This window comes from Mobula birostris, chromosome 7 (genome assembly GCF_030028105.1).
Source record: "Mobula birostris isolate sMobBir1 chromosome 7, sMobBir1.hap1, whole genome shotgun sequence".
NCBI classification, from domain to species: Eukaryota; Metazoa; Chordata; class Chondrichthyes; order Myliobatiformes; family Myliobatidae; genus Mobula; species Mobula birostris.
Window position 1 is genome coordinate 59769183 of NC_092376.1, and position 13966 is coordinate 59783148.

The following is a 13966-nucleotide window of genomic DNA, read 5'->3' on the forward strand; positions in this document are numbered from 1 at the left end:
AAACAAGTTATTGTCTGGTCAATTTCCCAGTGGACCTTGTTTCACCTGAAAACAGTCACTAGCACAGCATACCTCAGGGTACATTACTTTTTATGAGTAACTTGGACCTGAAAACAGTTTTGAATTGAATTGAATTGACTTTGTTACTTACATCCTTCACATACATGAGGAGTAAAAATCTTTACTTTGCATCTCCGTTTGAATGTGCAATGTGCAATTTATAGTAATTTATAATAAATAGTATGTACAACAGGACGGTCAATATAACATAGAAATACAATTGCATCGGCATGAATTAATCAGTCTGATGGCCTGGTGGAAGAAGCTGTCCTGGAGCCTGTTGGTCCTGGCTTTTATGCTGCGGTACCGTTTCCTGGATGGTAGCACCTGGAACAGTTTGTGATTGGGGTGACTCGGGTCCCCAATGATCCTTCAGGCCCTTTTTACACACCTGTCTTTGTAAGTGTCCTGAGTAGTGGGAAATTCACATCTACAGATGCGCTGGGCTGTCCGCACCACTCTCTGCAGAGTCCTGTGATTGAGGGAAGTACAGTTCCCATTCCAGGCAGTGATGCAGCCAGTCAGGATGCTCTCAATTGTGCCCCTGTAGAATGTCTGAGGATTCAGGGGCCCATATCAAACTTCTTCAATTGTCTGAGTTGAAAGAGGCGCTGTTGTGCCTTTTCACCACACAGCCAGTATGTACAGACCACATGAGATCCTCGGTGATGTGTATACCAACGAACTTAAAGCTGTTCACCCTCTCAACCCCAGATCCATTGATGTCAAGAGGAGTTAGCCTGTCTCCATTCCTCCTGTAGTCCACAACCAGCTCCTTTGTTTTTGTGACATTGAGGGAGAGGTTGTTTCCTTGATACCACTGTGTCAGGGTAATGACTTCTTCTCTGTAGGCTGCCTCATTAATATTTGAGATTAGGCCAATCAGTGTAGTATCATCAGTAAATTTAATTAGCAGATTGGAGCTGTGGGTGGCGACACAGTCATGGGTATACAGAGAGTAAATGAGGGGCTTAGGACACAGCCCTGAGTTCCTAATGGATCCAATTTCTGGCCTTTATGTGTACATGATAGAGAAAGGATCTAATGCTGTCCTGACCAGAAAATACTTAAATTTTCAGAAGTCTTAAAACATTTTCAAGAGGAATTTTTTTTTTATTCAGTAGCAATTCTTTACCATAAGTGGTCAGAAAAGGGTGAGTGCATAACAATATCTACAGATCAGCTTGAAGATGAAATGTTCATTTTGTTCTGAGGTTTTGCTCTGAGTGTTGGTCCACTCATGTTCAACGTCTGTCATAGTCTTGGTAGTATTTTATAAACTACCCATGAAAATCTACCTTAAGAGTTTATTTCTGGAATCAGGTGAGCGTGTAGGACCTAGGGGCAAGGAGGGATGGAAATGTAAGGTGGTACAGAGCAGCCACAGACCCATTAATAATCATTCAGTGGATTAACCTGTGAATTTAATGTTCTCCTTCAGTGCATAAACATTGAAATTGCAAGGTTAAGTTCCTGGTTGGGATCAAGTTGTAGACTGATGATGTAAACATCATAAAATATTTCTTGTTATTTTGTCTGGTAATATTGCTTTTCAAAATAATCATAGAGTGAAAGTTGACTGTGTGTGTCTTCTTTTAGCGCGTGGGAGCTATTATACACTAACTACCAAAAAGGCCTCACGAGCAAGTTCTTATCGGACACAACGCCCCACCTCATAGCTCCTCCTGAGCTTGCCCACAGTTTGGGCCTCATTTCAAATCCCCAGCTCTGATTAAAAGCTTTCTTACATTCCCAAGCCCCCAAAATTTGCTTCACTGTGCCCATGTTCCCAACCCCGAATTCCAGCTGCAACTTACTGCCCATTCCTAACACATGCCTGGCCCCACAATTTCAACCTCTGATGCCTTCCACTCAGCCGGTCTGTGTGCCCTTCTCCTAAGGAGGTAAATTATTTATTAAGATGATAATATGCTACAACATGTTTCCTTGTTGATGAGTTCATCACAGTGAGATATTTGATCATCTCCTCATTCACTGACATTTTCCTAATAGCACTAAAAATATTCAAAAAACAAAGCTCTTTGATGTGAGCATAACTTACAAAATGAAAAATGTCACTTGTTTCTCATGTTCCTGATTGAATAAATATTAAATCATGTGCCCTAAAACCCACTGTGTTTGAAAAGGCATATCCTGAGAATCTTGTTTCTAAAATCTGTTCTCTTTCCTTGTCAGATGGCTGTATAGAAAAAGCGCGTAATGAACAATAAACAATCATATGAAGTATCATGAGGTATAGCAACAGCTCGTCAGAGAGAATTTACATTGTATGTTGAAAATGTCAGGTGCTGTAATTGATATTTGCATGTAACTCAATGATTTTTGAAGCCTTCAGATAGATTCTTAAATTTATACCAATTCTGTTCAGTTAATTTTAATTAAAATCAAAACTCCTTCGATAATTTCCCCAAAAGCCCAGCTGTAATGTTCAAAATTGCTCCAAAGTCATCTAGTGTTTCTGGTTACAGGGTTTATAATACTCCCTCAGCCCTTCTTATTAACATAGAAAAGCATTTGATTGATGAGTAATTATGAAATCTGAGCTCCATCAAGTGGGGGTTGCTTGCTGTGGGGAAACCTGTCTGCTGGACACAGCCTTCAGAATCCTAAGTTGCAGATTTTACTTTGTGAACAAATTGGCCCAGTTTCTCAGTATTTCGATTGTCTGCTGATGCCTATAGCTGTTAATAGCTGAAATAGTGGCAATGATATTCTGGTCCCAAGATCTGCAGAATTAGAGTGATCAATTAATTAACCCTGAGGGAACATGTGATGAGCTCTCTGGGCCTGTGTGGGGCGCCAGAGAGTGTAGAGCTCCAAGGTTTTGAAGAGTACATAAATTGGTTAATCAACACAGATCAAAGTTGCTGGTGAACTCAGCAGGCCAGGCAGCATCTCTAGGAAGAGGTGCAGTCGACGTTTCAGGCCGAGACCCTTCGTCAGGACTAACTGCAGGAAGAGTGAGTAAGAGATTTGAAAGTTGGAAGGGGAGGGGGAGATCCAAATGATAGGAGAAGACAGGAGGGGGAGGGATGGAGCCAAGAGCTGGACAGATGTTTGGCAAAAGGGAATATGAGAGGATCATGGGACAGGAGGTCCGGGAAGAAAGACAAGCCGGGGGGGATCCCAGAGGATGGGCAAGGGGTATATTCAGAGGGACAGAGGGAGAAAAAGGAGAGTGAGAGAAAGAATGTGTGTATAAAAGTAAGTAACAGATGGGGTACGAGGGGGAGGTGGGGCATTAGCGGAAGTTAGAGAAGTCGATGTTCATGCCATCAGGTTGGAGGCTACCCCGACGGAATATAAGGTGTTGTTCCTCCAACCTGAGTGTAGCTTCATCTTTACGGTAGAGGAGGCCGTGGATAGACATGTCAGAATGGGAATGGGATGTGGAATTAAAATGTGTGTCCACTGGGAGATCCTGCTTTCTCTGGCGGACAGAGTGTAGGTGTTCAGCAAAACGGTCTCCCAGCCTGAGTCGGGTCTCGCCAATATATAGAAGGCCACATCGGGAGCACCGGACACAGTATATCACCCCAGCCGACTCACAGGTGAAGTGTCGTCTCACCTGGAAGGACTGTCTGGGCCCTGAATGGTGGTAAGGGAGGAAGTGTAAGGGCATGTGTAGCACTTGTTCCGCTTACACAGATAAGTGCCAGGAGGGAGATCCCTGGGGAGGGATGGGGGGACGAATGGACAAGGGAGTTAATTTAAACGCAAACAACAGGAATTCTGCAGATGCTGGAAAGATGAAGGGTCAGACGAAGGGTCTCGGCCTGAAACGTCGACTGCACCTCTTCCTACAGATGCTGCCGGGCCTGCTGCGTTCACCAGCAACTTTGATGTGTGTTGCTTAAGGGAGTTAATTGTTGTTTAACAAGAATCATTAATTGTTTAGAGTTCCTTGTGTTTTATTTCTCAAGCAACTTGCATTTATAATGCAATCTCCTGGTGCTTTTTGTTTAAGCTGTTTATTTTTGCAGGTTAGTGTTACTTGTATTATTTAAGTGGAGCCCGATTAGCGCTAATCATGAGGTCCTTGTTTTGAGAATGTTACTTCTCGCGGTATCACTCGGCCGAGCCACCAATGTTCTTTTAGAATTATAATGAATAAACTCTTGTCACTGTCTTTACATCGGAGTCTGTCTTTCCTCCGCACTTGGGTTCTGATATTGCCAGCACACATCATGACAAAAACTCTACAGTTGTCTAAGGCCTCGTGGAGACAAAAGGGCATGACAAGGCATAAAAGAAATCCTGGTCATTCAGTGTAACTAAGGAAGACCACAGTTGTAATGACCACTCAAACCACTGGACCCAAACTTCCAAGGTCGAGAGAGTGGAACTGCCCCAGTGCAATGCCTTTTCAAATTTAAAAACTCTCCAGCAGGTTTCTTCACTGCCACCATTAGATACAATGGACAACCAAACAATCATTTAACAAAGATCTAAGAGAGAAACACCAAATTGTGAGCCTGGAACCCATAATTAAGGATATGATGTCAATCCACGTTCAACTTGATTGACCAAATAAAATGACTGAGCAGATTCAACACGGATATACGAATGAGAAAACATCTATTGGAATTATTTGATGACGTATCCAGTTGAGAAGATGAAGGAGAACTGGTGGATATGGTGTATTGGGATTCTTTATAGGGTTTCATTAGGGTCTCACACAGGAGATTGCTGGCCATAGTGCACCTGAGTTGAAACAATATACTGAATTGGATAGAGAATTTTGTTAACAAATACTGTTTCCATGCTGTAATTGTTGTAATAGGAAACAAAAAATGGGATTAAGAAGGTCCTGCTCAAATTGTCAAGCATCTGGGATACCTTAGTGCTTGGGCCTGAACTATTCACAATTGAAGTCAATGGTTTGACTAAGGAACCAAATGTAACATTTCTGAGGGAAACCAAGTGGGGGTGGTGAAAAAAATGCAAAGGAGCGTTAAAGTGAATCAGATAAACTGAGTGATTTGACAGCAATGTGGCAAATGGAATATAATATGAAAAAATAAGGTGATCTACTTTGTTAGAAAAATGCTGAAATGTTGAATATTTTGTTCAAATTAGTGAGACACTGAAATGGTTCAGAGACCAGGTGTCCTTACACATACAGTATCAATGTAAGCTAACATGGCTTTAGCAGGTGCAATAGCAGATTAGCAAGACTAATCATTAATTACTTTTCATTAATTATGGACTGAAATGTAAGAATATCGTGGTTCGCACAACGCTTCACAGCACCAGTGACCCTGGTTCAATTCCAGCCACTGTCTGTAGGGAGTTTGTACTTTTTCCCCATGACCACCTGGGTTTCCTCCCACAGTCCAAAGACGTACTGGTTGGTAGGTTAATTGATCATTGTAAATTGTCCCGTGATTAGATTAGAATTAAATAGGGGGTTGCTGGGCAACTCAAAGGGCCAGAAGGGCCTATCTGTGCTGTATCTCAACAAATAAACTTTTAAGTATATCTGTACTATAAGATGTATATTGCACATTGCAACAGAGACACGACATAAAGATTTTTACTCACTCGTTGTGAGATGAATGTAAGAAATAAAATAGATCTTAATCTTAATGTTGCCAGGACTTAAAGACCTAAGTTATAGGGAAGAGTTGAATAGGTTAGAACTTTGCTCCCTGGAGCGTAGGAGGATGAGGGGAGATTTGATAAGAGGTATGTAAGATTATGAGGGTATAGATAAGGTAAATGCAAACAGGCTTTTCCACTGATGTTGGGTGAGACTAGAACTAGAGGTCATAGATTAAGGATGAAAGGTGAGATATTTAGGGGAAACCTGAGGGAAGCTTCTTCAGTCGGGAGTGGTGTGATTGTGGAACGAGCAGCCAGCGGAAGCTGTAGATACGGGTTTGGTTACAACAGTTAGGAGATGTTTGGATAAATACATGGATGGGAGGGGTACGGAGGGCTATGGTTCAGGTGCTGGTTGATGCGACTAGGCAGAGTAACAGTTTGGCACAGACCAGGTGAGCCAAAGAGCCTGTTTCTGTGCTGTAGTGCTCTACGACTCTGTAGGTAAATAGAATTCAGTTAGCCCACAACTGGAGTAAAGGGTTGTAATTTAGTTGGCTCCATCTTGGGCACTAGCCTACAAAGAACCCAGGACATCTTTAGGGAGCGGTGTCTCAGAAAAGCAGCGTCCATTATTAAGGACCCCCAGCACCCACTGTTACCATCAGGTGGGAGGTACACAAGCCTGAAGGCACACACTCAGTGATTCAGGAACAGCTTCTTCCCCTCTGCCATCCGTTTCCTAAATGAATATTGAACCTATGAACACGACCTTGCTTTTTTAATAATTATTTCTGTTTTTTGCATGGTTTTTAATCTATTCAATATATATATGCTGTAAATTGATTTACTTATTTATTATTATTATTTTTCTTCTTCTATATTATGTATTGCATTGAACTGCTGCTGCTAAGTTAACAAATTTCATGGCACATGCCGGTGATAACAAACCTGATTCTGATTCTGAGTATTGTGCTCCTGAAGGTGTGCGAAAACAGGAAAGGTTTACAAACTGGCTCCTGGGAAAGTTAGGCCTGCCATATGAGGAGAGAATTTGTAAGCCCGACCTCTATTCTCTGAAGTTTAGAAGGTGATTTCTTCAGACATAATAAATGTTAACACACCAATGTAATGATTCTACCATTATTGGCAACCTGCTCCAGGTATCGACCACCCTCTATGTCAAAAAACTTTCCATGCACACTTCCATTAAACTTTCCTCCTTTCACCTAAAATCAATACCCTTCAGCATCCAACATGTCTACTCTAGAAAAAGAATCTCTCTATCCTATTGTTGCCTCTCATAACTTTATAAACTTCTGTCAGGAACTTTCCCAGTCTCTGATAATCCAGAAAAAATACCTCAAGTTGTCCAACCTCTCTTTATAGCCCATACCCTCTAATCCATGCAGCATCTAGGCAAATTATTTTCTTTTTCCAAAGCACTCATGTTCTTCTTGTTGTGTGGTGCACCAGAAATGCCAACAATACTCCAAATTCAGCCGAATCATTTTTATATAGTTGCAACCTGACTTTATAGAAACATAGAAACATAGAAAATAGGTGTAGGAGTAGGCCATTTGGCCCTTCGAGCCTGCACCGCCATTCAATGTGATCATGGCTGATCATCCAACTCAGAACCCTGTACCTGCCTTTTCTCCATACCCGCTGATCCCTTTAGCCACAAGGGCCATAATCTAACTCCCTCTTAAATATAGCCAATGAATTGGCCTCAACTGTTTCCTGTGGCAGAGAATTCCACAGATTCACCACTCTCTGTGTGAAGAAGTTTTCCCTCATCTCAGTCCTAAAAGGCTTCCCCTTTATCCTTAAACTGTGACCCCTCGTTCTGGACTTCCCCAACATCGGGAACAATCTTCCTGCATCTAGCCTGTCCAATCCCTTTAGAATTTTATACATTTCAATAAGATCCCCCCTCAATCTTCTAAGTTCCAGCGAGTATAAGCGTAGTCGATCCAGTCTTTCATCATATAAAAGTCCTGCCATCTCAAGAATCAATCTGGTGGACCACCTTTGTACTCCCTCTATGGCAAGAATGTCTTTCCTTCCTCAGATTAGGGGACCAAAACTGCACACAATACTCCAGGTGTGGTCTCACCAAGGCCTTGTACAACTGCAGTAGTACCTCCCTGCTCCTGTACTTGAATCCTCTTGCTATGAATGCCAGCATACCATTCACCTTTTTCACCGCCTGCTGTACCTGCATGCCCACTTTCAATGACTGGTGTATAATGACACCCAGGTCTCGTTGCACCTCCCCTTTTCCTAATCAGCCACCATTCAGATAATAATCTGTTTTCCTGTTCTTGCTCCCAAAGTGGATAACCTCACATTTATCCACATTAAATTGCATCTGCCATGAATTTGCCCACTCACCTAACCTATCCAAGTCACACCCTGCATGCTCATAGCATCCTCCTCACAGCTAACACTGCCACCCAGCTTCGTGTCATCCGCAAATTTGGAGATGCTGCATTGAATTCCCTCATCTAAGTCATTAACATATATTGTAAACAACTGGGGTCCCAGCACTGAGCCTTGCGGTACCCCACTAGTCACTGCCTGCCATTCTGAAAAGGTCTCGTTTATTCCCACTCTTTGCTTCCTGTCTGCCAAACAATTCTCTATCCACATCAATACCACACCCCCAATACCGTGTGCTTTAAGTTTGCACACTAATCTCCTGTGTGAGACCTTGTCAAAAGCCTTTTGAAAATCGAAATACACCACATCCACTGGTTCTCCCCTAGCCACTCTACTAGTTACATCCTCAAAAAATTCTATGAGATTCGTCAGACATGATTTTCCTTTCACAAATCCATGTTGACTTTGTCTGATGATTTCACCGCTTTCCAAATGTGTTGTTATCACATCTTTGATAACTAACTCTAGCATTTTCCCCACCACCAATATCAGGCTAACCGGTCTATAATTCCCTGGTTTCTCTCTCCCTCCTTTTTTAAAAAGTGGTGTTACGTTAGCCACCCTCCAATCCTCAGGAACTAATCCAGAATCTAAAGAGTTTCGAAAAATTGTCACTAATGCATCCACTATTTCTTGGGCTACTTCCTTAAGCACTCTGGGATGCAGAACATCTGGCCCTGGGGATTTATCTGCCTTTAATCTCTTCAATTTACCTTAACACCACATCCTTACTAATATGTATTTCCCTCAGTTCCTCCATCTCACTAGACCCTCGGTCTCCTACTATTTCCGGAAGATTATTTATGTCCTCCTTCGTGAAGACAGAACCAAAGTAGTTATTCAATTGGTCTGCCATGTCCTTGTTCCCCATGATCAATTCACCTGTTTCTGTCTGTAAGGGACCTACATTTGTCTTAACCAATCTTTTTCTTTTCACATATCTATAAAAGCTTTTACATTCAGTTTTTATGTTCCCTGCCAGCTTTCTCTCATAGTCTTTTTTCCCTTTCCTAATTAAGTCCTTTGTCCTCCTCTGCTGGACTCTGAATTTCTTTGTATAACTCTTATACAAAGTGCCTTGGCCAATGAAGTCAAGCATGCCATATACATCAAAGTTGCTGGTGAACGGAGCAGGCCAGGCAGCATCTCTAGTAAGAGGTACAGTCGACGTTTTGGGCCAAGACCCTTCGTCAGGACTAACTGAAAGAAGAGCTATTAAGAGATTTGAAAGTGGGAGGGGGAGGGGGAGATCCAAAATGATAGGAGAAGACAGGAGGGGGAGGGATGGAGCCAAGAGCTGGACAGTTGATTGGCAAAAGGGGATATGAGAGGATCATGAGACAGGAGGCCCAGGCAGAAAGAAAAGGGGAAGGGGGGGAAAAACCCAGAGGATGGGCAAGGGGTATAGGGAGAGGGACAGAGGGAGAAAAAGGAGAGAGAGAGAAAGAATGTGTGTATAAAAATAAGTAACAGATGGGGTACGAGGGGGAGTTGGGGCATTAGCGGAAGTTTGAGAAGTCAATGTTCATGCCATCAAGTTGGAGGCTACCCAGACGGAATATAAGGTGTTGTTCCTCCAACCTGAGTGTGGCTTCATCTTTACAGCAGAGGAGGCCATGGATAGACATATCAGAATGGGAATAGGACATGGAATTAAAATGTGTGGACACTGGGAGATCCTGATTTCTCTGGCGGACAGAGCGTAGGTGTTCAGCAAAACGATCTCCCAGTCTGCATCGGGTCTCACCAATATATAGAAGGCCACATCGGGAGCACCGGACGCAGTATATCACCCCAGCCGACTCACAGGTGAAGTGTCACCTCACCTGGAAGGAGTGTCCGGGGCCCTGAGTAGTGGTAAGGAAGGAAGTGTAACACTTCTTCCGCTTACAAGGATAATTGCCAGGAGAGAGATCGGTGAGGAGGGATGGGGGGGACGAATGGACAAGGGAGTCGCGTAGGGAGTGATCCCTGCAGAAAGTGGGGGGGGGAGGGAAAGATGTGCTTAGTGGTGGAATCCCGTTGGAGGTGGTGGAAGTTACGGAGAATAATATGTTGGACCCGGAGGCTGGTGGGGTGGTAGGTGAGGACAAGGGGAATCTTATTCCTAGTGGGGTGGCGGGAGGATGGATTGAGAGCAGATGTGCGTGAAATGGGGGAGATGCATTTGAGAGCAGAGTTGATAGTGGAGGAAGGGAAGCCCCTTTCTTTAAAAAAGGAGGACATCTCCCTCGTCCTGGAATGAAAGGCCTCATCTTAAGAGCAGATGCGGCGGAGACGGAGGAATTGTGAGAAGGGGATGGCATTTTTGCAAGATACAGGGTGAGAAGAGGAATAGTCCAGATAGCTGTGAGAGTCAGTAGGCTTATACTAGACATCAGTAGATAAGCTGTCTCCAGAGATAGAGACAAAACGATCTAGAAAGGGGAGGGAGGTGTCGGAAATGGACCAGGTAAACTTGAGGGCAGGGTGAAAGTTGGAGGCAAAGTTAATGAAGTCAATGAGCTCAGCATGCGTGCAGGAAGCAGCGCCAATGTGGTCACCAATGTAGCGATGGAAAAGTGGGGGACAGAAACCAGAATAGGCACGGAACATAGATTGTTCCACAAAGCCAACAAAAAGGAAGGCATAGCTAGGACCCATACGGGTGCCCATAGCTACACCTTTAGTTTGGAGGAAGTGGGAGGAGCCAAAGGAGAAATTATTAAGAGTAAGGACTAATTCCGCTAGACGGAGCAGAGTGGTGGTGGGGAGGAACTGGTTAGGTCTGGAATTCAAAAAGAAGCGGAGAGCTTTGAGACCTTCCTGATGGGGGATGGAAGTATATAAGGACTGGACATCCATGATGAAAATAAAGCGGTGGGGGCCAGAGAACTTAAAATCATCAAAAAGTTTAAGAGCGTGAGAAGTATCACGAACATAGGTAGGAAGGGATTGAACAAGGGGGGATGAAACCGTGTCGAGGTATGCAGAAATGAGTTCAGTGGGGCAGGAGCAAGCTGAGACAATAGGTCTGTCAGGACAGGCAGGTTTGTGGATCTTGGGTAGGAGGTAGAAATGGGAAGTACGGGGTGTGGGAACTATAAGGTTGGTAGCAGTGGATGGGAGATCCCCTATGCCATATGCCTTCTTTACCACCCTACCTTCTTGTATGGTCACTTTAGGGATCAGTGGACCAGGAGCCTCTGTACATCAATACTGTTATGGGCCCTCCCCTTCATTTGACCTCTGCTGTTGCTCCAGTGGGCCTTGGACCCCACTATAGCAATTCTGGGAGGCGCAGATAGAGGTTTGTGTGGGAGTGGGTTGGTGAATTAAGGCTACTGGCGCTCGGGGTCACTCCTGCGAACTGAGCACTGTGGTATTCTGCAATGTCATCACCTAAGGGAACACACACAAAATGCTGGAGCAACTCAGCAGCCCAGGCATCATCTATGGAAAGGAATAAACAGTCGATATTTCGGGCTGAGACCCTCTCCACTGTTTATTCCTTTCCATAGATGCTGCTTCGCCTGTTGTGTTCCTCCAGCATTTTGTGTGTGTTGCCTTGGATTTCCAATGTCTACAGATTTCTTCAAAGGTCCATTTTATTATCAAAGTGTGTATGCAGAATACAACTCAAAAATTTGTCTTCACCAGATAGCCACAGAATACAGAAAACCACATAAATAGATTAAAAGAAACGTATCAATTACCCCCACCCCGTACGAGAAGAAAAAGAAACAAAAGCTCGCAAACACCACACACCCAACCCCTCCCTCGCTCAAAAACTAACAGATCACACAAACCCACAGTCCGCCAATCCGTAACAAGAAAGAATGGCCGAGAAAATGAATAAAAGCAGAACTGAAAGTCGTGTTTGTGATCACGTAATCTACATTGAACATAGAGGGGAGCGTAAACTGAAGCTGCAAGAACAACATCTGGAGTATTGTGTACAGTTTCTGGTCACCGAATTATAGGAAGGATGTCAATAAAATTGAGAGAGTGCAGAGGAGGTTTACTAAAATGTTGCCTGGGTTTCATCTCCTAAGTTACAGAGAAAGGTTGAACAAGTTAGGTCTTTATTCTTTAGAGCTCAGAAGGTTGAGGGGAGACTTGATAGAGGTGTTTAAAATTATGAGGGGGAGTGATAGAGTTGACGTGGTTAGACTTTTTCCATTGAGAGTGGGGAAGATTCAAACAAGAGGACATGGGTTGAGAATCAGAGGACAAAATTTCAGGGGTAACATGAGGGGGAACTTCTTTACTCAGAGAGTGGTAGCTGTGTGGAATGAGCTTCCAGCAGAAGTGGTTGAGGCAGGTTCTATGTAGTCATTTAAAGTTAAATTGGATAAATATATGGACAGGGAAGGAATGGAGGGTTATGGGCTGAGTGCAGGTCAGTGGGAATAGAATAGAGTAAGAGTTCGGCATGGACTAGAAGGGCCGAGTGGCCTGTTTCTGTGCTGTAACTGTTATATGGTTATATGAAACAAGATGCTGGAAGAACTCTGTAGGCCGGGCATCATCTGTGGAGGGAAATGGACAGTCGATGCTTCAAGTCAAGACCATTGCGAAACTCCATTTTGAAGCAGCAAAGCCATTTTGGCCCGAAACGTCAACTGTACTCTTTCTTCAAGTCATTGGGTGCATTTAAGGCAGAGATAGGATAGGTTCTTGATTAGCCAGGGGCATCAAAGGGTATGGGGAGTTGGGATGGCTGGAAGAATTGGATCAGCCATGATTGAATGGCGGAACAAACTCGATGGGCCGAATGGCCGACTTCTGTTCCTATATCTTATGGTCTTATAGATGTTTCCTGGTCTGTTGAGTTGCTCCAGCATTTTGTGTGAACTGCAGTTCCGCTCCTGTCTTCCAGGCGGCCCCAGGGCTGCAGTTTCCGTGCTGCCGATGGGGCGCTGTAGCGGGCTGCTATGGGTGTTCGGGTCGGACGTGAGGGAGCGGGTGCTGCGGTTCATGGTTGCTCCCTCGGCCTGACGTGGAGGTGGGTGAGATCGCAGTCGGGGAGTCCGGAGCTGTGGCCACAGTCGGCCAGATTTTGGGGTCTCACTCGTTCCGGCCGTGATGTCGGTGCTTCGGGGGCCGGGGGTGGGGTGGTTCGATGCCTGGACTGCTGAGGAGGGAGACGTTGTGATGTCTCGGCCGCTGGGTCTGGAGAGGGGAGCGAGGAGTCGGCGCCTCTGTTGCTGGTGGGGTGGGGGTGTCGGAGCCTTGGTTGCTGCTGCTGGTGGGAGGCGAAGATGCCGGAGCTTCGGTTGCCGTGCTGGGCTGGAGAAGGGGGGCGAAGGAGTCGGCGCCTCATTCTCAGCCGCTGGTATGAGCTTGATGGGCGGGGGCCGCGGTCGCTGCTTTTAACATTTACCTGCAACTGTTGTAGTTGAGGCGTTGTGTCACAGGTACAAGTGACTTTGAAAGCGGAGCAGCGCCCGAGTATTGTGGACACAATTTCAGGCTGGAAATCTAATTTTGTCTGTTGTTTGAATTGCATTTATGAAATTTTATTTTTAGTGTTATTTGATGAAAGGACTTACATTTAGACCTTTCTGACTGGCCTTTTACAAAATAGTTTAGAAGCAGGTTGATACTGCACTCTCATTCTCCAAATAAACGTTTTTGGACAAGTCTTGTAACTGGTAAGTAAAGACTTGATAACGTTGGTTGAATCTTGGGCCGGGCCATTACCGGAACTTCCCTATGTCTTGAAGTGACAATATGGGGTGACGAAGGGTTTTGGCCCGAAACGTCGGCTGTATCGCTTCCTAGAGATGCTGCCTGGCCTGCCGCGTTCACCAGCAACTTTGATGTGTGTTGCTTGGGTATTTTAAGTTCTGATAAAGCAGGGTTCTTGATTTAATGTTTCACCTAGGTTGCTACTGTAAAGAATGCAGCACCT

At 44.5% G+C, this 13966-nt stretch overlaps 1 protein-coding gene across 2 annotated transcripts in view; it reads left to right on the forward strand.

Annotated features, from left to right (window-relative positions):
* The first annotated feature begins 12954 nt into the window (after nt 1–12954).
* chst10 (carbohydrate sulfotransferase 10) overlaps nt 12955–13966 on the forward strand; it is a 31740-nt gene continuing 30728 nt past the window's right edge. Inside the window, exon 1 of one of the 2 annotated variants that reach the window (XM_072263269.1) lies at nt 12955–13057. Coding sequence is in view for 1 of the 2 variants with exons in the window: in XM_072263268.1 (XP_072119369.1) it covers nt 13207–13387 (181 nt within the window). In the remaining variant the exon portion in view is untranslated. Of the gene's footprint in view, nt 13058–13181; nt 13388–13966 lie in introns of those variants that run through there. The other variant, XM_072263268.1, reaches the window with a different exon arrangement.